This window comes from Scyliorhinus torazame, chromosome 2, assembly GCF_047496885.1.
Source record: "Scyliorhinus torazame isolate Kashiwa2021f chromosome 2, sScyTor2.1, whole genome shotgun sequence".
In the NCBI taxonomy this organism is placed as follows: Eukaryota; Metazoa; Chordata; class Chondrichthyes; order Carcharhiniformes; family Scyliorhinidae; genus Scyliorhinus; species Scyliorhinus torazame.
In genome coordinates this window covers 249,852,182-249,877,934 of record NC_092708.1, presented here as the reverse complement: position 1 = coordinate 249,877,934, position 25,753 = coordinate 249,852,182, and the positions used below count along the sequence as shown (strand labels likewise).

Sequence of the window (25,753 nt, the reverse complement as noted above, 5' to 3'; positions counted from 1 at the left end):
ATGGTCCAACTCAGTTAGCTTAAACCAGGCTGTAAGTCTAGCACACGATGTAAAGTTTGGGATAAGGAAATGCTGGCTCTTGCTGCTTTTTAGCAGCATGATCTGTGGGAATCAGGGAGCGTTGCCAGGCTGATTTCTGTTCGGGAATGCCAGTCCCGTCTAATGCTAACTATCTCAATCACTTGGGACTGATCCTAAGGTATCGCCAGTGACAATGGGACCCCTGTTTCCTTCAGAAAAATAGAACACGCTCGCTGCTCAGGGGCAGAGATTAGTTACAGCAACAAAGGATGGAACGCAGTGAGTGAATAGCACAGCGGAGAGATAAATAGCTTCCAGTCTCCCCGTCATCTCGTTCTCTCATTGATCTGTCATACATTATGTGGGAGACAACCAGCCATGGCGTTTAATCATGACTCCCAGTGACCAGGCCAGTTCTGTGAAGCTTTTGCTCTTTCAGTGATTGGAGATACACTGTTCAAAAAGAAAAAACAGGAAAAAGAAAGACAGGCAAACAGGTCAGAGCGACTTGCATATACATTATGCCTTTCATGGCTTTGGGACACCCAAAGCACTTTCCAACCAATTAAGTACTTTTTGAAGTACGGTCACTGTAATGTCAAAAAATTGGCAGCTAATTTGTGCGCAGCAAGATCCCAGAAACAGCAATAAGATAACGACTAGACCATCTGTTGGTTGGGCGATAACTATTGACCAGGACAGGAGGGGGAGCGCTCCGCTTTTCCAAATAAAATGCCAGGGGACCTTTTGGGTTCACCTGAGAGGGCAAGCAGGGTCTTGGTTTAATGTTTCATCCAAAAAATGACATGTCCAACAGTACAGCACTCCCTCAGTACGGGACTGAATCACCAACCCAGGTTATATCCCCAAGTCTCTATAGAGCAGGTTTTAAACCTGCAACATTCAATATGGAAGAGAGAGTACTTACTATATCTGAGCCATACCTAACATTCAGTGTTGTATCCTATCAGAAATGCTTAGACCATCTGGGATACAACCAAGCCTATAATTTACCTAGATGCTTCTAACACATTGGGAGAGAGCTATTGTTGAATTTTTAACATTGAAAATTTAATTCAAATGGTTTCTGTTGCTACGTCAGTTTCTGTGTATGTATAGTGCACAGCAAATAAAAGGGTTTTGGGTGGGATTTTCTGTCCGTTCCCACCGATGGGGTCTTCCAGCCCCGCTGACGCTGATCCCCACTCCCTGGGTTCGCCAGCGGCAGAGGGTGTGAACAACAGCTAGCCCCATTGATGGCGGCAGGATCAGAAGATCCCATCGTCAGCCAACGGTGCACCTCCTCCACCGCCACAAAACACACAGCGGGGCCGGAGCGGCAAATCCTGCCCGTTATTCCTATAATAATAATGGCTTATGTGTGCCGCAGTGTCAAGCCTTTTACATTGACAGTCCCACCAGAGATTACTTTGCTTTTGGATGGTTCCGTTACAGTTTTGTATCAATATTAGCTCCTGTATGTTATGAATGAAGTAAGAGTGAACAATCTACTGTCACATGGTACAATCAGGCTCATGGATTCCTTAATGTATAAAAACAAAGAACTTTACAAAGCATTTAAAAGCGCCTTTCACAACCTCAGGATGTCGCAAAGCACTTTACAACCAATGAAGTACTTTTGAGGTGTAGTTACTGTTGTGATGTGGGGAACACAGCTGCCGACCTGTACATAACTAACTCCCACAATTCAGCAACGTGATAGTGACCAGATGATCTGTTTTTCATGTTGCTGACTGAGGGATGAATGTTGGTCAGGACATCAGATGAATTGCTCTGTTTTTCTTCAAATAGCGCCATGAGATGCTTGGCATCCAGCTGAGATTTATTTTGCCCACTCCTGGTTGTCCTTGTAAAGTGAGCCTTTATCTTGGATCACCAAACTCTGTATGGGAATGCTGCTTCGACAAGGCCGAGCCAAAGTTTCCGACTGAGCAACTGTGAAGGAATTGTGATTTCTGTCTGAGTCTGGATGGTAACTTGGAGGTAGTGGTGTTATGTATGTACAAACAGACAAATTAAGAGCAGGAGTAGGCCATTCAGCCCCTCGAGTCTGCTCTGCTATCTGATAAAATCATGGTTGTAATCAAAGCAAAATACCACAGATGCCAGAAACCTGCAATAAAAGCAGAACAGTCTGGATAAACTCAGCAGGTCTGGCAGCATCTGTGGAGAGAAACAGAGTTAATGTTCCAGGTCGGAGTGACCCTTCTACAGATCATGGCTGATCTGATTGTGAGCTCCAATCCATTTTCCTATCTCCTCCTATACCCTTTGACTCCTTTATCAATCTAACTCAGCCTGAAAAAGTATTCAGTGACTGTTCTCTGGAGAGGAGAATTCCTCAGGCCCACTGAAAGAAAATAACTCTCATTATCTCCATTTTAAACAGGAGATCCCTTATTTTAAAACCGTGTCCCACAAAGAGAAACGTCGGCCAGGATTCTCCACTGCAACTCCACCCCACTACCACTGCTATCGAGGACGGTGAATTTGGCACTCAGCCAAATCTCCCATTCACCGCAGCAGGACCAGTGAATCCCATTGAGGTGACCGGATGCAGAATCCCACCCATCTTTGTCAAGCCCCCTCAGGATCTTATATGTTTCAATAAGATCATCTCACATTCTTGTCAATTCCAATGGTACAGACCTAACCTGTCCAACCTTTCCTCATAAGATTGACTCCCCATCCCAGGAACCTTAGAACATAGAACATTGAACATACAGTGCAGAAGGAGGCCATTTGGCCCATCGAGTCTGCACCGGCCCACTTAAGCCTTCACTTCCACCCTATCCCCGTAACCCAATAACCCCTCCAACTTTTTTTGGTCACTAAGGGCAATTTATCATAGCCAATACACCTAACCTGCACGTCTTTGGACTGTGGGAGGAAACCGGAGAACCCGGAGGAAACCCACACAGACACGGGGAGAACGTGCAGACTCCGCACAGACAGTGACCCAGCAGGGAATCGAACCTGGAAACCTGTGCTCCGGTTTCCTCCCACAGTCCAAAGACATGCAGGTTAGGTGGATTGGCTATGATCAACCTCTCGAAGCACTTCATTACGACTGAAGTCAGGGCCACCGGACGGTAGTCATTGAGGCGCGTTGCCTGGTTCTTCTTTGGCACCAGTATGATGGTGGTCTTCTTGAAGCAGGTGGGGACCTCGGAGTGGAGTAGGGACAGGTTAAAGATGTCCGCGAACACATCTGTTAGCTGGTCAGCGCAGGCTCTGAGTGCACGACCAGGCCCGTCGCCTTCCGACGGTTCACTTTCAGGAAGGCCGATCTGACGTTGGAAGCTGTGATGGTGGGTATGGGTGAGTTATGGGCTGCTGGGGCACTCGACAGCGGATTGTTGGTTTCCTGCTCGAACCAAGCATAGAATGCATTAAGTTCAGCGAGGAGGGGTGTGCTGTTGCCGGAGATACTGCTCGGCTTCACTTTATAGCCCGTTATGTTGTTTAGGCCTTGCCACAACCGCCGAGAGTCTGTCTGTGACTCTAGCTTGGTTTGATATTCTCTCTTGGCATCTCGAATGGCTTTGTGGAAGTCGTACCTGGATTTCCTGTTTAGGTAAGGATCATCTGACTTGAACGCCTCAGACCTGTCCTTCAGTAGGGAGTCAATCTTGCGATTGGGCCATGGTTTCCGGTTGGGGAACGTACGTACTGCTTTCTTTGGCATGCAGTAGTCCACACATTTGGTGATGAAGTCTGTGACGGTGGTGGCATACTCATTTAAGTTGGCCGCTGAGTTCTTAAATATGGACCAGTCCACTGCCTCTAAGCAGTCACGTAAGAGGTCTTCTGTCTCCTCGGACCAGCACTGCATGACCTTCTTAGCTGGATTCTCCCGTTTGAGTTGCTGCTTGTATGCCGGGAGAAGGAGCACCGTCTTATGGTCTGATTTCCCAAAGTGCGGTCGGGGGATGGAACGGTAGGCGCCCTTGATTTTTGCGTAGCAGTGGTCAAGAGTGTTGTCGCCCCTGATGGGACAGGAGATGTGCTGGTGGAATTTTGAGGTTGGCCTTGTTGAAGTCCCCGGCCACGAAGAACAACACCTCCGGGTGTTCTGTTTCGTAGTTGTTTATAACTGTGTACAGTTCATCCAGCGCCTTCCTCACTTCTGCCTGGGATGGGATGTAGACCACTGTGATAATGGCTGAAGTGAACTCACATGGAAGATAGTATGGGCGGCACTTCACGGTCAGGTATTCCAGGTCCGGGGAGCAGTAGGTCGCCAGGGTCGCCACATCCAAGCACCAGGAGGAGTTGATGAGGAGGCAAACCCCTCTCCACCCTTTGCTTTGCCTGATTTTCATAGAATTTACAGTGCAGAAGGAGGCCATTCGGCCCATCGAGTCTGCACCGGCTCTTGGAAAGAGCACCCTACCCAAGGTCAACACCTCCACCCTATCCCCATAACCCAGTAACCCCACCCAACACTAAGGGCAATTTTGGACACTAAGAGCAATTTATCACGGCCAATCCACCTAACCTGCACATCTTTGGACTGTGGGAGGAAACCGGAGCACCCGGAGGAAACCCACGCACACATGGGGAGGATGTGCAGACTCCACACAGACAGCGACCCAAGCCGGAATCGAACCTGGGACCCTGGAGCTGTGAAGCAATTGTGCTAACCACCATGCTACCATGCTGCGGTGCGGTCTGCCCAGTGAATTGAGAAACCTAGAGGTTGTATGGCACAGTCCGGTGAGGCGGGGGTGAGCCATGTCTCTGTGGAACAGAGCACACAGCAGTCTCTTACTTCCCTCTGAGAGGTAAGTCTGGCGTTAAGTTCATCCAGCTTGTTTTTGATCGCTTGGACGTTTGCCAGGAGTATGCTGGGGAGAGGGGTCCTGAAACCGCGTTGCTTCAGTCTCACCTGCAGACCATCAGCTTACAATATCGGAGAATCTGTAGCATAAAAGGCAGCCATTCAGCCCATTTAGGCCCAAGGGGCTGCTTAGCACAGGGCTAAATCGCTGGCTTTGAAAGCAGACCAAGGCAGGCCAGCAACACGGTTCAATTCCCGTAACAGCCTCCCCGAACAGGTGCCGGAATGTGGCAACTAGGAGCTTTTCACAGTAACTTCATTTGAAGCCTACTTGTGACAATAAGCGATTTTCATTTCATTTCATTTAGTGGTCAAGGGCCAAGTGCAATGTTGGGCCAGTCATTTCTACTGTAAGTAACAGTATTTTTGCAAATAGGTTCTATTGCTAACTATAGAATAACGCTTGGTAAGGTGCCAAACTTCCCTGAGGTGGTTGGCCACAAGTCCACTTTGTCAGGAGGGTACCCTGGATGTCAAATAACTTGCTGGTGTCCTCTTGTTCGGGTCATCTGCCTCTCCCACCATTTCACATTTCAAGCACTTTTCTATTCATTCCTGGGACGCTGGTGTCGCTTGCTGGGCCAGCATTGGTAACCCAGCCCTAATTGTCCTTGAACAGAGGGTGCTTTTTTTAAAGAGTGGAGTCACAAGTAGACCAACCAGGTAAGGACAGCAGATTTCCTTCCCGAAAGGACATTAGTGAACCAGATGGGTTTTGATGACAATCGGCAGTGGTTTCATGGTCATCATTATACTTTTAATTCCAGATTTTTATTCTATTTGAATTTCACCATCTGCCCTGGTGGGATCGAAGCCAGGTACCCACCCAGGGTATTAGCCTGGGTCCCTGAGTTACTAACCCAGTGGTAATACCACTACGCCACCACTTAGAAGGGTGTGGTTGTCTATCAACACCAGATGAACCTGAAGGCTTAGTTTAGCTCATTAGCCCATGGATTTGCAAATGTTTCCTTTTCATGTATTTATCCAATCCCCTTTTGAGAATTATTCTTGAATCTGTTTTCACCACCCTTTCAGACAGTACATTCCAGATCATAACCCACTGTGTTTATTATGAGAAGTCTCCACATCTCCGACCTGGTCTGAGATATTTTAAATTTGGGCCACCCTGTCACTGATGCCCCAGCCCACGGAAACAGTTTCTTCCCGTTTACTCTATCAAAGCCCTTCACCATTCTAAACAATTCTTTAAAGTCTCTCTTTAACCTTCACTCTTCTAAGGAGATCAGTCCTACCTCCTCGAGTCTCCCCACGTACGTTAAATCTGACTTCCCTGTTCCATTCTGATTCATACCATACCATTCTGATAAATCTATTCTGCACCTTCTCCAAGGCCTAGGCGCCCTTCTTAAAATGTGTTGCCTAGAATAGAACGCGGTACTCCAGCTGAGGCCTAATAGGGGATCTATAAAGGTTTGCCATCTATTCTAGGCCTTTGTGCCCTTTGCCATTACTTATACAAATTTCCTCTTACTGACAACAGAGTGGACTACATCGCAGAGTGATCCCTCGTTCAGTCGCCAGCCACGGTGCACAGATGTTCAAGGCTCACAGCATTGCAGCTGCGAGTCAGGCTTCCATCTCAGTGGTGAGGATGTTCGACAGTGTCGAGGTAAGGTGTCATCCATTGCAGTTGCAGCTGAAGCTGTTCACTCAGACCATTTCACAACATTGAAGTGGCTCTTGGTGCGGATTCCAAACTGGTCACCCAGATCCGGTTCACTCCGGGACTTGTTGGCAACCTGTGTTTACATAGCATCTTCAACGTGGTAAACCAAACTGTTTAATCAAAACTAATATGACACCAAGCCACGTAAGAAGATGTTAGAATAGGTGAGCTTCATTGATGAGATAGGTCTTAAGAGGATGGGGAGAGGTTTAAGGGGGAGTGAGAGGGGTTTCCAGAGCTGAAGACAGGGTCACCAATTTTGGAGTGATGAAAGTTGGGGACACTCAAGAGGCCAACGTTAGAGGACTGCAGAGATCCTGAAGGCTAGTGAGGATGGAGGAGTTACAGATATTGGGAGGGGCAAGGACATGGAGGAATCTGAAAAGAAGGCTGAGAATTTTTAAATTGAGCCATTATCAGACCAGGATCCAGTGTAGGTCAGTGAGCACAGGGGAGAGTGAGTAAGTGAGTGAGTGAGTGGGACTTGGTACGATTCTGCTCTCCACTCTGTTTGGTGGAGCAAGCTCAAGGGGCCAGATGGCTGACTCTTGGTCCTATATCTTATGATCTTTGGTAAGGTGCAGGTGATTGATTACTCCTGAATTACATTGATGAAGTGATGCCTACTGTTCAACATTTTTACTGAATATCACAATTCTTTGGAAAAAAATAATAATTTAGGCTCAAAAATGTAATCCTGATTAAAACGTTCTCCATCTACCTTCCTGTGAACTGGATTAGGCCATTCAACCCATTGAGCCTAATCCACTGTACAATTAGATCATGACTGATCGATATCTTAACTTTATTTAGCCACCTTTGCTCCATATTCCTTGATATCCGAATAAAAATCTTTTAATCTCTCCCTTGAAAACTCCAAGCAACTCAGCCCCCATTAACATTTGGGGGAGAGAATTCCTGGGGCGAAATTCTCCGGTATCGGCGCGATGTCCACCGACTGGCGCCCAAAACGGCACAAATCAGTCGGGCATCGCGCCGCCCCAAAGGTGCGGAATGCTCCGCATCTTGGGGGGCTGAGCCCCAACCTTAAGGGGCTAGGCCCGCGCCGGACGAATTTCCGCCCCGCCAGTTGGCGGAAAAGGTCTTTGGTGCCCCGCCAGCTGGCGCGGAAATGACATCTCCGGGCGGCGCATGTGCGGGAGCGTTAGCGGCCGCTGACGGCATTCCCGCGCATGCGCAGTGGAGGGAGTCACTTCTGCCTCTGCCATGGTGGAGACCGTGGCGAAGGCGGAAGGAAAAGAGTACCCCCACGGCACAGGCCCGCCCGCGGATCAGTTGTCCCCGATCGCGGGCCAGGCCACCGTGGGGGCACCCCCCGGGGCCAGATCGCCCCGCGCCCCCCCCAGGACCCCGGAGCCCGCCCGCGCCGCCTTGTCTCGCCGGTAAGGTAGGTGGTTTAATCTACGCCGGCGGGACAGGCATTTTAGCAGCGGGACTTCGGCCCATCCAGGCCGGAGAATCGCGGGGGGGGGGGGGGCACCAATCGGCGCGGCGCGATTCCCGCCCCCGCCGAATATCGGGTGCCGGAAAATTCGGCAACCAGCGGGGGCGGGATTCACGCCAGCCCCGGCGATTCTCCGACCCGGCAGGGGGTCGGAGAATCTCGCCCCTGATTTCTATCATTTGAATGAGAAGCAGTTGACAGACATTCTGACGTTCTCTGTCTCACTCTGTCTCACTTTGCTGTCTCTATTCGCCCTCTTTATTTTTTCTACGTCTCTTTTTTCTCTCTCACTCTTTATTCTCTCTTTTCTTTCTCTTTCTCTCTCCATTTGCCCCAGAGTCTCTTTCTCTCTTTCTCCACCCTTTCTCTCTCTTTCTCCCATCTCACCCTCTCTTTCTCCCCATCAATCCCTCTCTTTCTCCCCATCTCTCCCTTTCTTTCTCCCCATCTCGCTCTCCTTCTCCCCACCTCTCTGTCCCCCCCATCTCTCTTTCTCACCATCTATCTCTCTCTTTCTCCCCATCTCTCTTTCTCCCCATTTCTCTTTCTCCCCATCTCTCTCTCTCTTTCTCCCCATCTCTCTCCCTCTTTTTCTCTCCATCTCTCTCTCCGTTTATCTCCATCTCTCTCCATCCTTCCAGAAATTCCATGAATTGTTTTCTGAATCCTATACGGTCCACATTTCATGGTGTTGCCCCGTGACAGATTGAACAACCCGTCTATTCTGTAGCAGTGACTCTTGTTCTTCTGGTTACAAACACCCCTAAAATGTAACAAAGGTGTTGCACATCAGCCTGCTGAGTGTACCCACTTGTTCCCCAAATAGTCACCTATCTGTGTGTGCTTCTCTTTCAGATGTGGATGAGTGCGAGCTGTTTCAGACAGGCCGCTTGGCTCGTCTGTGTGTACATTCCTGTGTGAACACGCCAGGTTCATATCAATGTGCGTGCCCCTCTGGATACAACCTACTGGAGGATACACGGGCATGTGAAGGTAAGAATACCTGATCACTCCATCCAGCCATCTGTATTGTCGACATACCTCAGTGTTGCCTGTCCATTATACTTAATGTAACTCGTTACTACCTATCTTATCCTAATTATGACTGTTCCATCATCTATTTCATTATAACAACTTTGCTTCTACAGATATTAATGAGTGTACAAGCAATCAACACAACTGTACCAGAGAGAAGATTTGCATTAATATACACGGTGGATTCCACTGTGTCCGCCCAGAGTGTCCAAAGTCTCGCCTCAATGCGAGCTACGTAAAAACATCACAATTGTAAGTGCTGGTGCTTAAATAGTCTCTATTGGGCATAACAAGGGCCTGGCATCTGAATACCGTGTTTCAGTGAGAAAAGCGTGACGCAAGTAAATATTTAAGTGCAGGAGCAGTGCAGCGAGGAGCCACTTAACTGATCCCTTTTAGCTGAGATACAGGAAACAAGACAATTGGACCGTCAGACCGAAACCTTGGCATTTGAGAGGAAACATCATGATTGTAGCTTAGGTTGGTCACGATCAATGGAGACTATTGGAAGCAAGCATGTTCATAATCTTTACCTTTTATTAAACATTCTTTGAACTATATGCAGGATAAGGCTTAACACAAAACTTCCCACAGTATCATTCCTCATATTGCTCTGCTTGTCATGTAGTCTTACACCACTTATGATGTAAGCTGCCTATTGACATATTTAACCGTAACCTTTTATATTACTTCCTTCCCCAAGTCTCTGATTCTATTCAATACATTATTTACATTATCCTACAACTCTCCCAAGTCTCTAACTGTATTCAATATTTTATTTAATTATCCTATATCTCCCCCGAGTCTTTAACTCTATTCAATATATTATTCACATTATCCGACCTCTCTCCCGAGTTTCTGACTATATTCAATATATTATTTACATTATCATACATCTCCACAGACTGTCTGGCTCTATTCAATATATTATTTATATTATCCTACATCTCTCCCAAGTCTCTGACTCTATTCAATATATGATTCACATTATCCTACACCTCCTGAGCCTCTGATATTATATTCAATATATCATTTTCATTGTCCTACATCTCCCCCCTGAGTCTCTGATTGTATTCAATATATTACTTACATTATCCTACATCTCCCCCCAAGTGTCTGACTATATTCAATATACATTATCCTATTAGTTTCTAATTTGATTTGGACGATAGTCCCCTCCTCCCCTTGTATCTATATCTACTGCTTTGTGGCATGGCACAAGACTGTGCAGGAGAACAGGGATTTGGATCCACTGTCGTCTTCCCATTAGAAGTTCAGACGGAGCTAGACTATTCTAGAGTGGTGTGGAAATGTAGCTCAACAGTACTAATTTGATATCGTCATTTTTCAGCAACAAAGTCTTCCTTCTATTTTAGCCTCTCCAATAGCTTGTAGGCACCAGGGTTAGGTAGTCATGTGGACCAACCCAATAGCTTCTGTGTACTGCTTAGAACACTTGTTTGTAAATTGTGAGCCATTGTGTGAAGTACAGTAAGAAGTCTTACAACACCAGGTTAAAGTCCAACAGGTTTGTTTCAAACACTAGCTTTCGGAGCGCAGCTCCTTCCTCAGGTGATTCACCTGAGGAAGGAGCAGTGCCCCGAAAGCTAGTGATGTGAAACAAACCTGTTGGACTTTAACCTGGTGTTGTAAGACTTCTTACTGTGCCCACCCCAGTCCAACGCCGGCATCTCCACATCATTGTGTGAAGTGACTGGGTCTGAAATGCTGGGAGCGGCAAAAATTTTAGGTGTTTTGCAACAGCTTCTGAGGTGGGACTATGCCGGCGCTTAACCAGGTTCCATCTATAGTAATATAGTCAACAATTCTGAGGAGCGTCTTCCCTTCGAGCGTAAAAGGATTGATTCCTAAAACCAAGGCAATTAAAATGAGTGGCTAGTTTCTTTTTTGTCTTTTTGACCGGTGCAGGCACGATGGGCTGAATGGCCTCTTTCCTGGTCCGTAACGGTTTCTACGTTTCTCCATTCCTGCAGTCTGGATTGAAATAAGGATATCACCACTGGTTCTTTTTGGTCCTGGTGATGGATTTCACAATTTGATGCAGTTTGCATCATTTCTGATAATGATTTTGTGATCCCTGGCCACCAAAACAAATTTTTCGCTCTGGCGCCTCCAAATGGCCAGGTGTCTCTGGTGTACTCCCTGAAGGATCATGAGTCTGAGGACTCTAGGTATGACCAATCTCTCACCATAAATCAGCAAGTCATCCACCAGACTGAGATGTCTTTGTTACTCAAGGTATCGCTTCAGGGTGAAATTATTTGGAACGTATTCTGGCCGTTCTTTGATCCATTATTCCTGAATTTTAACACATTCCCCATCTGCTTTTTGTGTCTTTTGAATTTAATTTAGCCTCTGTGTTGTTGCTGGTAGAATGTTTACGATCAATGAAGTATGGGACCCTTCCGTTCAGGCTTTTCAATAGGAATGTGTGAAAATAATGTCCACTGTAGTTTTTTGTTTTTCTTGGGCATACATAGCTGATTTTAGCTTCCCCGGACATCTAAATAGGTTTGGAAATTCTGTCTAGAGTTCTTTTGGTTTGTCTTGGCTTCCCAATTCATCTGCTTTGTAGTTGAGTTTTACATCTGTTCAATGTTTTCAACATAAGTCAACACTATTGATTTCAGATAATGGACAAAGATTCTGTGATTTCTCTTCTTTTGTCAAGTGTAGCAGTCAACTAGCCATTGACCTTCAGTTGAATGCCTCCTGGATTGTGGGGCTGTGTGGTTGATGGCTGGAGGAAGTCTAGAATTAGCTACTGCTCTGTGCCTGAAGGAACTGAAATTCCTGCTCCAGTGTCTAATTTGAGGTTTGTTTTATGCTCGTCAACCGTCTGCATTCCAATAGTTCCCACTAACTCCCCAATTTCTCCCAAGAATGGCACTTCATTGACTTTTGTATGTTCAATTTCCTGAATGTGACCATCTTTAATTGGCTTCTCTTAAAATTTCTGAGGTGGGGGCATTTTTTGCTGGGGCATACAGCTTGAAAATGCCACCACCCCCCCTCTTGCAGGGCTGGCACTCCTCATTTTGGCGGGACACTTTTCGTGCCGAAGCAGACTTTTCCCACCACAGCAAGAACACTGAATAATGGCGGCGACCCTATCTTCTTTGCTCATTCATTGTTTTAAAGTAGATGTGCAGCTACTTCTGTGTCATACAAACTGCACTGTCAGTGGATTTCGCCACAAAATTTCTGTCATCTGGAATAAATAAACGGTTTTGTTTTCTCACTTCTCCTTGCCTTGTTAACTGCATAGTATTTGAAAATGTTAAATCCTCCCTTGACTGTAGGAAATCTGATAAAATCTCCCCCAAGACTGTAACGACAATGCATCTTTTGGGGCTCCATATTCACAATTTTCAGCCAGTAGATATTGAATTGCATCATAGAATCCCTGCAATGCAGAAGGAGGCCATTCAGCCCATTGAGTCTGCACCAGCCCTCTGAAAGAGAACACTACCTCGGCCCACTCTCCCGTCCCATCCCTATAACCCAATCTACCCTGCACATCTCTGGACACTAAGGGACAATTTAGCATGACCAGTCCACTTAACCTGCACATCTTTGGACTGTGGGAGGAAACCGGAGCACCCGGAGGAAACCCACACAGACACGGGGAGAACATGCAAATTCCACACAGTCACCCAAGGCTAGGATTGAACCCAGGTCGCAGGTACTGTGAGGCAGCAGTGCTAACCACTTTGCAACCGTGCCACCCTGAATCCTCTTTTTTTAAATACATTTTGAGTGCACAATTCCTTTTTTACCAATTAAGGGGCAATTTAGCGTGGCCAATCCACCTACCCTGCACATCTTTGGGTTGTGGGGGCGAAACCGACGGAAACACGGGGAGAATGTGCAAACACCACACGGACAGTGACCCAGGGCCGGGATCGAACCTGGGATCTTGGCGCCGTGAGGCAGCAGGGCTAACCCACTGCGACACCATGCTGCCCCCTGAATCCTTTATGAAGAAATCTGGGCTCTCTCCTGGTCTTTGGGTTTGTCTATTGATCTTTGCCTTTTCAAATATATATTGAAAGCTTTTGTAACATCTTCGCATGTTGTCATTTCTTCATTTGCACCCCGTCTGACCAGTGCGTCATCTGTGCGACCACCTATAGCATATAGAAGGGTAATTGACATCTGCTTTGATAGGCTATTCATTCAGTGTGGCTGGAAGTTCTGCACAGGGAAGTCACCTTCTGTCCTGAAGAGAGCTGGAGGCTCAAGTTTTGCTACTTCTCTTTGGCCTACTCCTGCTCCTAGTTCTTAGGTTCTTATGTTCTTATCATTTATTAAGGAATGCAAGAGTCCTGACTGAGTGCAAGATTTTCCCAAATGTGCTGGGAAAAGCTCCAAGTTCGGCTTCAACTTGATCATTTGGCCATCTAGCACACAAGCATTCTGTCCAATCACCTTGACAAAGACCTCTAATTTATCAATCTTTTAGTACATCTACTTTTTCATGAATTTCAGGGATATTTTCATTCATTATCTGAGACGTATCATTTCAAATCCTGTCCAACAACCCACAGAATTCATCCACTCGAGTAAGCATTTCTCCTAAACAATGTTCCAATTGTTAAATCAACCCTCCGACACCAGCTGTTAAATAACCTGAGTAACAGCTCGCTGTGCACCACAGCAGTGCCTTCTGCTCATTCTTCGCACCATTATCGCTGACATCTTCTCCCATCAGACAGCCTGTCCCATCCTCCTCCTCCTCCTGCTTAGTCAGGCCTCTCAGGTTCCCATGGGAACCAGAACCCATGGCTTCACTCGCAGCTTAGGGCCGCACCTCCACCATGGCCCGAAGTCAGCAGAGGCGCGAACCGGCCCTTCTCTGCTAGTCCCGCCCGAAGGCTTAGGTTGTCTTTGGTCAGGATCAATAGATTCTTGGTAAATCTAATCTTTTGTTAAACATCCCTCCAACTATATACAGGACCAGGCTCTGCACGAGGCTTCACCATAAGTCATAGAAGCAGAATTAGGCCACTCGGCCCATCCAGTCTGCTCCGCCATTCAATCATGGCTCATATTTTTCTCATCCACATTTTCCTGCCTTCTCCCCATAACCCCTGATCCCCTTATTAATCAAGAACCTATCTATCTCTGTCTTAAAATCAACTCAGTGATTTGGCCTCCACAGCCTTCTGCAGCAAAGAGTTCCACAGATTCACCACCCTGTGGCTGAAGAAATTCCTCCTCATCTCTGTTTTAAACGATTGTCCCTTTAGTCTGAGATTGTGTCCTCTGCTTCTAGTTTTTCCTACAAGTGGAAACATCCTCTCCATGTACACTCTAACCAGGCCTCTAGTATCCTGTAAGTTTCAATAAGATCCCCCTCATCCTTTTACACGCCAATGAGTATAGACCCAGAGTCCTCAACTGTTCCTCATATGACATGTTCTTCATTCCAGGGATCATTCTTGTGAACATCCTCTGGACCTTTCCCAAAGCCAGCATTTCTTTCCATAGATACGGGGCGCAAAACTGCTCACAATCCTCCAAGTGGGTTCTGACCAGAGCATTATACAGCCTCAGAAGAACATCCCTGGTCTTGAATTCTAGCACTCTTGACAAGAATGCGACCATTGCATTTGCCTTCCTAACTGCTGATTGAACCGGCGCGATAACTTAACAGAATCTTGAACAAGGACTCCCAAGTCCATTTGTGCTTCTGATTTCCTCAGCATTTTCCCATTTAAAAATAGTCTATGCCTAAATTCTTCCTTCCAAAGTGCATAACCTCCCACTTTTCCACATTGTAATTCATCTGCCACTTCATTGCCCACTCTCCTAGCCTGTCCAAATCCTTCTGCAGCCCCCTTGCTTCCTCAATACTACCTGTCCCTCTACAGATCTTTGTGTCATCTGCAAACTTAGCAACCGTGCCTTCAGTTCCTTTTTCCAGATCATTAATGTATATTGTGAAAAGGTGTGGTCCCAGCACAGACCCCTGAGGCACACTACTATTCACCTGCTGCCATCCTGAAAAAGACCCCTTTATCTCCACGCTCTGCCTTCTGCCAGTCAGCCAATCCTTTATCCATGCCAGGATCTTGACCAAAGTCAGGCTGTCGGCCTATAATTTCCCGTCTTTTGCCTCCCTCGCACAGAAACATTCCTCAGAATTCTCCGTGGTCCTGTGACCTTACATCACTGATGATGCAGACTGTCTATTTACATATTTGACGTTGCCTATATCATAGTTTAAAGGGGTAATCTGATAAGTTACCTTGCTTGTTGAGCAGAGATTACTTTCTAAGGTTGACAAGGTGGTCTTATAAATAAATAATAAACAGTATGAGTAAGGCTCTGCTTGATACTTTCTCGTCATCTGCAAGACCAGGACAAAGGGACTGAGATTTGAACCCCTGAAAGGTCAATTTGGGACTGATATCAGGAATTTGTTGTCCTCACTGAATGGTTAGCATTATGTGAGGTGTAAAACAGGTGGCAGCAAACAGTAGCCCAATATCTTTAGAATGAGATAGATATCGAGATGGAGAGAGATGTAAAACAGGCTGGCATTATGCATTTTTCACTCTTGCATAAATCAAGATGTAGCCCATCTAGGGATGGACAACAAATTCTGGCCTAGTTGGCGAAACCCACATTCTGTAAAAGAATGAATTGTTTAAAAGCCCATTGAGTGATGGGCTGAAAGCCCTGAGACAGTAGTGGAGGCAGAAACCCTTGATCACTCAAGAACCAATTGGATATGCCGATGGGGTGGGGTGGGGCTGACTAAAGGGACAGAGGTGAGTCAATTAGCTTTCTCCATCCAAAATTAATATGCAAACATTACTGTTTTTCTAAAGAGTACGGTAAACAGCAGTATAATCTGAATCACAATATAATCAGGATTTCATAATTCCCTATATGTTAGAACTGGCAGCCTAAATATACAGAGCTGATGTTAAATCATTGACCACAGGTTCTAATATACCACAGTGGTCACCAATATTCAGTGGAGGCTACCAGTAATATTACTTTGCAATAAGAACCCCAAGCTTCTCCATGTCTATCCCTTTGAAAGGTCAGCATGGTGGCAGTTGTGGTTAGCACTGCTGCCTCACAGCGCCATGGACCCGGGTTTAATTCCGGTCTTGGGTAACTGTCTGTGTGGAGTTTGCACACTCTCCCCATGTCTGCGTGGGTTTCCTCTGGGTTTCCTCCCACAGACCAAAGATGTGCAGGTTAGGTGGGGTTATGGGGATAGGGCTGGGAAATGGGCCTAGCTAGGGTGTTCTTTCAGAGGGATGGTGCAGACGCAATGGGCTGAATGGTCTCCTTCCGCACTGGAGAAATTTTATGTCATCAATCCAATTCCATTCTAGGTTGTCCCATAGTCCCTTAAAGTACATGTGAAAGATGCAGTTCTATTCTCCCAAACTGTTTGCAGTCCAGTCCCCTGCTGGAGGCATGGAGGGTGCACACCCGAAGCATTGTAACCTTTTGTTGTTCCTAATACTTACAATTTTCTCTTTCCTTCCCAGCAAATGTGAGAGAAACCCATGTCCGATGGAAAACAAGGTATGCGCAAATGCTGCGTACTCCATTACTTTTCATTACTTAACCTTAACCTCCAACCTACGAACCCCAAGGGCCTTGTTCCGGATGACGAGCAGCCGATTCACAGGTGACACCATGCGCTTCAGCATCGTGGGGGGCGTCGGGCAGAATCATTTCTCCATCCAGCGCTCAGACAGGCAGACGGGGGAGCTGGTACTTGTGCACCCTATCCAAGGCCCTGCCACCTTGGAGGTTGAGATGGAGATGACAGAACTCTCTGGAAAAACGGTCTTGACAAAGCACATTTCCAAGGTCACCATCTTCGTCTCCCGATACAACTTCTAGACAACATTCATCTTCCGGTGTGACACCTGCTTCTGTTTTTCTTCAAGAGAACCAAGATAAAGTGTGTGTGTAACCAATAGAGAGTTAAAATGCTTTTTAAAAAAAATCCGATTATCAAGCTACACAGCTACAAACATATGTGCTACTGCCTCCTCAGAAGGAAGGGAGAAGCCCACTGAGGAACAAGGCTGAAGAGCTGGGTGATGGAGGGAGTGAGAAAATCTGATGGCTATAATATTTCAGGGGTGGCAGAATCAACTGTATATTAAGCACGCTGCATGTGGGGCAAGGGCAGGGTCTTCACTGTTCACAAAGACCCCCTCCTCTCACCTCTTTAATTGTTGTTAGCTTGGAATGCAAATGTTTAAAGTGAGTGGAATTAACCATTGGTGTAACGTTCAAAGTTCAGCAATTCTGAGTGAGTTTCCATGCCCTTTCCCTCACCCACCCATCCACCATTAGGTGATGTGTGGGAGTGGACTTGGCGGGTAACTAAATAACTTCTCCAGGGTGACCAACCATCTCGCATTCTACAGCGTTGTGCCGCCATTTCTCAACTTTGCACCATGTCCCAGATTGGTTGCTACCATTTGCCCTCTACGTCACATAAATCACAGGATTCCTGCAGTACAGAAGGAGGCTATTCGGCCCATCGCACCTACACTGACCATCCAAAGGATCACTCTACCCAGGCCCACTCCTCAGCCCTATCCCCACAACCCAGTACCCCACCTAACCTGAACTGTTTGGGACACTAAGGGACAATTTAGCATGGCCATTCCACCGAACCTGCACATCATTGGAGTGCGGGAGGAAACAGGAGCACCCGGAGGAAACCCAAGCTGGGAGAGCTACTGGGAGACTGCAGCTGAGTCAGTTCCTCCCACTGTCTGACTATCTTTGATTTCTGTGCATGGGGCAGTGAGCATCTGTGCACATGCACACTGTGCTCTCCTGTTGTCCCACTCACTTATCCACAAGGTAGAAAAGGATGTGGACTGGCCAGACTAAGGAGAGAAGATGAGAAGTGGAATTTAACTTAGCTAATTTTTCTCAAAATTATTCTAAACATTTAGCTCTCACTTAAACATAAATTGAGTTGACTCAAAAATATGATTTTTTTGTCAGTGTAAAGGTAGTAACTCACCCTGCTCCCGGGAGATTCCGAGTCCACTCTGGGTTGGCTTGGCCCTTGAGTCCTTTGCTCTCTCTCAGCCCCACACACTGGCCTGCCCATCTATCCTCCAAGCCCACTCCTGGCTCCCCTCACAACCTCCCCAAACCCCAGGCACTGGCCTCCCCATCCATCCTCCAAGCCTGGCCTCAGTCCCCTGGCTCCCATCCCCACCACCCGGCCATCACCTGTCTCTACGCTCATCCTCAGGTACCTGGCTCCCACCCCCTCTGCCTTTTGCTCCGGCTTTCCCCTAAAAGCCTAGCCCTGATGGCCAACCTCTCCCCCCCCCCAGTGCAGCCTCCCCCTTTCCATCCTTTTCCTCAGAATTGGTCACACTGAACTTCACCTTTTGGTTATCTCAAGTATCTCAGCTAAGTTATCATACAGGAAGTGTGATAGGTGCCAAAGCATGCTGGGAGAGTATTTTTTTTACCTTGTTCCTGATGTGCGTGTCCTCTCCCCTTTCTATCAGTGCTGTTAAGAAGGACACGGGTTTAGTGTCTAGAGGAGAAATGTGACTAAACTCGAACCATCAGTGTTTGTTAGCTTGGTTTCACTAGCTTGGTTTAGGACTGTTTTGTGAATAAAACATTCTCGCGTCGAGGTAAACATGCCTTATACTCACTGAAGATAGGGGCGGATGTTAAACCACCAGGTAACTACAGCACTTGTGATACTAAGTGAATAATTATTATTCTTTTCGTGAAATACTTATTAGGATTTATTATGCAAAAACACTTTATAGCTTTTGGACATCTTTTAAATGTTCCTCCCTTCCCTCCCCCGCACTTATGCCAGTATACCATACAGTAATTGTTTTGCATGTATTCACAGGACAGTGAGTGATTTTAACTAAACGTGTGCCATATCTACATGTCTGGATGAACTGTTTTGAATATCACCCAGTTGTCCTATTGTACTGCTCAAGTAGTTCCATTTGAACTTTATATGCATTAAGAAAGTTGCAGAGTTGATGGGCGCTTCATCTTTATTATCTCTGTCATCACCTATAGTCCTACGGTGGCTAATATGTTTTCTCCATCTCTGCTGTTGCTATCTTCACCCCATCACCTTCCTTTAATCTCCTCATCTCCAAAATTTCAGCTACGTGATCGTTACAATCCCATTACCATTCCATCATCATTGTCATCTCATTATCATTATACCATCCCATCACCATCAGTATCATGTCATTATACAACCCCATCATTATCATCTCATTATATTATCCTAGAACCATCATTATCATCTCATTACCATCTTGTTACCATTCCATCATCATTGTCATCTCATTATCATTATACTATCCAATCACCATCATTGTCATCTCATTATACTATCCCATCATTATCATCTCATTATACCATCCCATCATTATCATCGCATTATACTATCCCAACACCATCTTTATCATTTAATTATCATCTCATTACCATTTCATCACCATTATCATCTCATTATCATTATACCATCTCATCACCATCATTATCATCTCATTATTATTCCATTATTGCCATCTCATTATCATCATACCATCACATCACCATCATTATCATTTCATTATACCACCCCATCATTATCATCTCATTATACTATCCCATCATTATCATCTCATTATACCACCCAATTATTATCATCGCATTATACTATTCCAACACCATCTTTATCATTTATTTATCTTCTCATTACCATTTCATCACCATTATCATTATACCATCCCATCACCATCATTATCATTCCATTATCATCTCATTATCATTCCATCATCATTGTCATCTCATTATATCACCCCATCATTATCATCACATTATACCAGCCCATCATTATCATCTGATTATATTATCCCATAATTATCATCTCATTATACCACCCTATCATTATCATCGCATTATATTATCCCAACACAATCTTTATCATTTAATTATCATCTCATTACCATTTCATCACCATTATCATCTCATTATTACCATCCTATCACCATCATTATCATCTAATTATCATTCCATCATCATTGTCATCTCATTATCATTATACCATCCCATCACCATCATTATCATCTCATTAGACCACCCCATCATTATCATCTCATTATATTATCCCATCATTATCATCGCATTATACTATCCCAACACTATCTTTATAATTTAATTATCATCTCATTACCATTTAATCGCTATTATCATCTCATCATCATGATACCTCCCTATCACTATCATTATTATTCCGTTATAATCTCATTACCATTCCATCATCATTGTGATCTCATTATCATTATACCATCAAATCACCATCATTATCATCTCATTATACGACCCCATCATTATCGTCACATTATACTATCCCATCATTATCGCCTCATTATACCACCCCATCATTATCATCACATTATACAATCCCAACACCGTCTTTATCATTTCACTGCCATTTCATCACCATTGTCATCTCATTATCATTCCATCGTCATTGTCATCTCATTCTCATAGCATTCCATCATCATCAATATCATCTCATTATACCACCCCATCATTATCATCTCATTATATTCTAATATTATCATCTCATTATACCACCCCATCATTATCATCTCATTATATTCTAATATTATCATCTCATTATACCACCCCATCATTATCATCGCATTATACCATCCCATCACTACCATTATAATTCCATTATCATCATTCCATCATCATTGCCATCTCATTGTCATTATACCATCTCATCACCATCATAATGATCATATCATCAGCCGGGATGCTGAATCAATTGATTTTCAAAGGCCAGGAAATGAAAATATAACACTTGTGTGGGTGACATGAATTTTATTCTTCTGCCGCCGCCAATGATAATCAAATGACCTGGTGCAATGGACAGGTTCTGGGGTTTTGTATGGCCAGAGAGCTCGACATTTTCCAGTGTCTGCTCAGCATGTCATTTCCCCATAACTGATAAAACCCTGGCCATCCTGTATAAGTCAGATGTAAATCATGTAGCTATTGTCTGCCATCATTATTTTTTCAACAGTCTTACCATCACCATCAATGTCAATATTTCACCATCTTCATCTTAATCACCTCTATCGTGTTCCATTTTCATCACCTCTCATCACCTTCATATCATCACTTCATCACTACATCCCATCACAAACTTCATACCATCATTTGCAACTAAGGCTTATCATCACATTGCCCATCTGCTTACCATCATAAAGCCCATCTCAGCATATCATTGGCCCCACCCTATCCTCTTTACTCCATCATTATCTCCATCCTTGCCTCTTTATGCAACTCACTACCATTTTCTCACCATCATCACCTTTGTAATAGTTTCGTTTTCACCCTATCATCCCAATCTCATAATTTATACCATCAAAATTTCCACCTCTTCATCTCCATCTTCATCTCAACAGCTCGGGCCCAATCATCAGTAATCTGTCTCAATTTCCTCATTATTCCTTGTACCTTTGACTTTAGTCGCCTCTGTTATCTCTATGTCAACCATGTATAACACTATTTTCATTATGCCTATCTCTCCTCTCTCTATCTGTCTCCTCCTCCTTCTCCATCACCACCATCTCCATGATTAGGAAAGGAAACAAGTTGAAGCACCTTTAGCTGGTTTCTACTTTGACCAATGGGGGTTGACATCCCAGAAAGGAGTTGTGTCATGCTGCATTATCATCACAGATTTCCATGACGCGTTTGTCCCAATTTTCCACTCAACTTCAGGTGAAGACCTGAGGAAACTCCTGAACAGCTCTTCCATTAATTTATAGCAAAGCACCAGGATAATCTTCATGGAATCTTTACACTCTATATCGCTTCAACCTCACAGTAGAAACTGTTAACTAAACTACAGTAGAATTGCGAATTGTGAAATTTCTGTGAAGGCCTTCATATCGCTACAGCATTTTTACTTCAAAGTCTTTATCTGTCTTGTTTAGGTCCTTCTGTTAAATAATGGGTCAATATGTGCAGAAAAAGAAAGAAGCTAAACACCCCAGAATGGCTTGTGGTAGCTTTATTGAAGGTAATAAACATCATATTGGCCCCGCAGGTTCAGCAAGGATTGCGGGACGTGGTGAGGCCTGGTTTTTGCCATGTTTCTGTTGGCTACTAGTATGTGGAGGTCAGCCACCTTCCTGTGAGGGGAGATGGCAAATGGAGGAGAGTCAGTGTCAAACCTCTTCAGTGGAACTCTGAGCAGAGTTGGTGTATTCCTGGGAGCAGGGCATTCACTTTGCCTCAAGTTCATGGTTGGTTAAAATAGGAGGGGAGGGATGTTTAAAAGACTGCAACAGGTCCTGAAATAACTTCCATTCTATTATTCACCCTGTGCTTGTATGGATTACTTCACTGGATATCGTGAATTGAACAGGCAATGTGATATGGACTCTGGTATCTTAGTAGATAGTCCATTCAGAGCAGGAGAAACAACATAGCATTTATAAAAAATTAAAGACTTTTGAATATTTTTATAAGCAATGTATTTCTTATTTGAGTTTGAAATTTTACTGGTATATAGGTCAATGATTTATTTTAATGGAGTATACAGAGTGAATGTAAACCATATTGTTTGAACCATTAAAATATCAAATCATTGAATATGGAGTCAAGGTGAATCTGTTACAGGGAATGCAGACCGTAATCGCCCAATTTGCAAACTTTCTCACATGTCAGCTATGGTTCAATGGTAGAATCTACCCACTCCCAAGTTAGAAAGTCTTGAGCTTCACAAAATTAAAGAGACCTAGACATCTTCAAAGATGATCCTTATCTTGAGTTGTCATGGCTTATTTTGTGGATCGGGACATATGCCAGCACTGGAATAAATAGAACTGAAGAAATTGATCTGCACATTGATGTTGCTTTTTAGACTGTTGAACACCAATCCTTTGATGCTGCTTGCATCAATAAGTGCAAGTTAGGGTCATGTTCTTGCTTTATTCTACCCATATCATCTGCTATACAGATGCATTCTGGCACAGTGCATGAAATGTGGTTTGTGTGAGCTTGAAAGAGATCCTGGCTAACAGCACAAAAGGAAGTCATTGAAAATAGTACCGTTGAAATGTGGCACAGAATGTAGTAAGCTCTTGGGACTTCTCCGTGAGATGAAGTGTAACTATGATTGGCATCAAGCTTTGAGAAGAATTTTGCACCTGCAAATCTCAGAAGTAACTCTTCTAATTTGTAAGGACAGCTTTTCAAGACTGTTTTAAAATATTGTGCATCGAGGTATATTCTCAGTGATACGCCCTTTATGACACAAATGATAATGCTGCACCAATCTGTGTTCCTGCACTCTTCTGATGATGCTGCCTTTCTCCACTTTGGCTAGTTTTACCTTCAATTTGTCTTGTGTATGGATGCTGCACTTCTGTGGTGGATCAATTGACTGACTTGCATTCTCCTGCAAGTATAATGTTGCAACTTCCTTGAAACTGCCAATTTTGTCATCCATTCTGGATTTTTCGATGTTAGGTTATGAGCCAAAGTGAGGCAGTGGTATAGTGGTAATGTCACTGGGCTAGTAATGCAGAGGCCTTGGATAATCCCCTGGACACAGGTTCAAATTCCAATGTGGCAGCTTGGGGAATTTAAATTCAATTAATTACTGGGCAGCACGATGGCTCAGTGGTTAGCACTGCCTCACAGCACCAGGGACCCAGAGTCAATTCAGACCTTCGGTCACTGTCTGTGTGGAGTTTGCACTTTCTCCCTGTGTCCACATGGGTTTCCTCCGGGTGCTCTGGTTTCCTCCCACAGTCAAATGATGTGAGGGTAGGTTGATTGACCATGTTAAATTGCCCTTAATGTCCAGGATGTGCACATTAGGTTGTAGGGCGCACGGAGCACAGAGGATAGCACTGTTGCTTCACAGCTCCAGGGTCCCAGGTTCGATTCCCGGCTTGGGTCACTGTCTGTGCGGAGTCTGCACATCCTCCCCGTGTGTGCGTGGGTTTTCTCCGGGTGCTTCGGTTTCCTCCTACAGTCCAAAGACGTGCAGGTTAGGTGGATTGGCCATGATAAATTGCCCTTAGTGCCCAAAAAGGTTAGGTGGGGTTATTGGGTTACAGGGATAAGGTGGAGGGTGCTCTTTCCGAGGCCCGGTGAAGGCTCGATAGGCCGAATGGTCTCCTTCTGCACTGTTAATTGTGTGAATTCTATGATGGGGGTAATTTCCAAAGTTGATCTGTCCTGTAATGTCTAATCGATTTGATGAGTTATTACTAGTATGTGGTCATGACAAGCCAGTAGACCTTTTTTTAAATTATAAATTTAGAGTACCCAATTCATTTTGTTTCCAATTAAGGGGCAATTTAGCATGGCCAATCCACCCAGCCTGCACATCTTTGGGTTGTTGGGGCGAAACCCACGCAAACACGGGGAGAATGTGCAAACTCCACATGGACAGTGACCCAGAGCTGGGATCGAACCTGGAGCCTTGGCACATGAGGCAACATGCCAGAAGACCTGCTTGACCATTAGTTTCCATGATGTAAAACATCTATGATACTCAGGAGGATTGACTGTACTTTCATTCCAGGACTATGGATCCTGTATATGGAATTAGTGAATCGTTGCAGATGCAAAGTTTCACAGAGGTAAGTTTCACCATGTTGGAAACATTCCTTTTAGAATTTGCAGAGGTAGTAAGTTGGCACATGCCCCTCTGCCAATCTTGGCCAAGAACAAATAGTTAGCAACTTTCTTCGGGCAGATAATTCGAATCTTGGCAAACACTTTGGGCGGTGTGATGGTACATGTGTTGTCCATGAGATTGGTGGCGTGAAACATGTTCCCACTGCTCTTCATCTCACCATGTGCATCTTCGTCATTTTCTGGTTTGTCAACCACCTCATTTATATGTTTCTGACAGGACACCGGTTTGTCATTCTTGTTGCTTGAAGTTACCCGTTGTGTACGGTCTGTTTGGGTCATTACACAACTCTTCCTAGCTGCATTAGCCTTTGCTGCAGTGCACTGCTGCTGCCAATGGCCTTTCCTGCTAGATGCCTTGCAGAACTGATGGAAAACTGGGTAATTCCTTGGTACATGCAGAAGTCCCCACCTTCCACATGCCTTGCTAGGTTTTGGTTTTCTAGTAAGTATGTCAAAAACTGGGGTTGTCCTTAGCTTTGTGGACCTGCGAGGATCACTTTGTGCTTACGTCCATCTTTAATGTAAGTCTTTAATGCTAAAAAAGATCTGTCTGGAATATATTCATGGGAGTGGATACGATTACCAACTCAAGAATTCTGGGCGGGATTCTCCGACCCGTCGGAGAATCGCCGGGGGCTGGCGTGAACCTCGCCAGTTGCCGAATTCTCCGGCACCGGATATTCGGTGGGGATGGGAATTGCGCCGCGCCGGTTGACAGGGCCCCCCCCCCCGGCGATTCTCCGGCCTGCGATGGGCCGAAGTCCCGCTGCTGGAATGCCTGTCCTGCCGGCGAGAATCAAACCACCTCCCTTACCGGCGGGACAAGGCAGTGCGGGTGGGCTCCGGGCTCATGGGGGGGGCGCGGAGCGATCTGGCCCCGGGTGGTGCCCCCACGGTGGCCTGGCCCGCGATCGGGGCCCACCGTTCCACGGGCGGG

The 25,753-nt window shown here is 45.3% G+C and overlaps 1 protein-coding gene and 1 pseudogene across 3 annotated transcripts in view; one reads left to right on the top strand and one right to left on the bottom strand.

Annotated features, from left to right (window-relative positions):
* LOC140397143 (fibulin-7-like) overlaps positions 1–22,625 on the top strand; it is an 86,636-nt gene extending 64,011 nt beyond the window's left edge. For all 3 annotated transcript variants that reach the window (XM_072486135.1, XM_072486133.1, XM_072486134.1), the window contains 4 exons: positions 6,390–6,518; positions 8,896–9,033; positions 9,189–9,327; positions 16,614–22,625. In XM_072486135.1, coding sequence (XP_072342236.1) covers positions 6,390–6,518; positions 8,896–9,033; positions 9,189–9,327; positions 16,614–16,974 — 767 coding nt within the window. In that variant the 3' untranslated portion in view covers positions 16,975–22,625. The remainder of the gene's footprint in view (positions 1–6,389; positions 6,519–8,895; positions 9,034–9,188; positions 9,328–16,613) is intronic.
* LOC140385572 (biogenesis of lysosome-related organelles complex 1 subunit 4-like) lies at positions 13,276–15,451 on the bottom strand (annotated as a pseudogene).
* Positions 22,626–25,753: the final 3,128 nt, after the last annotated feature.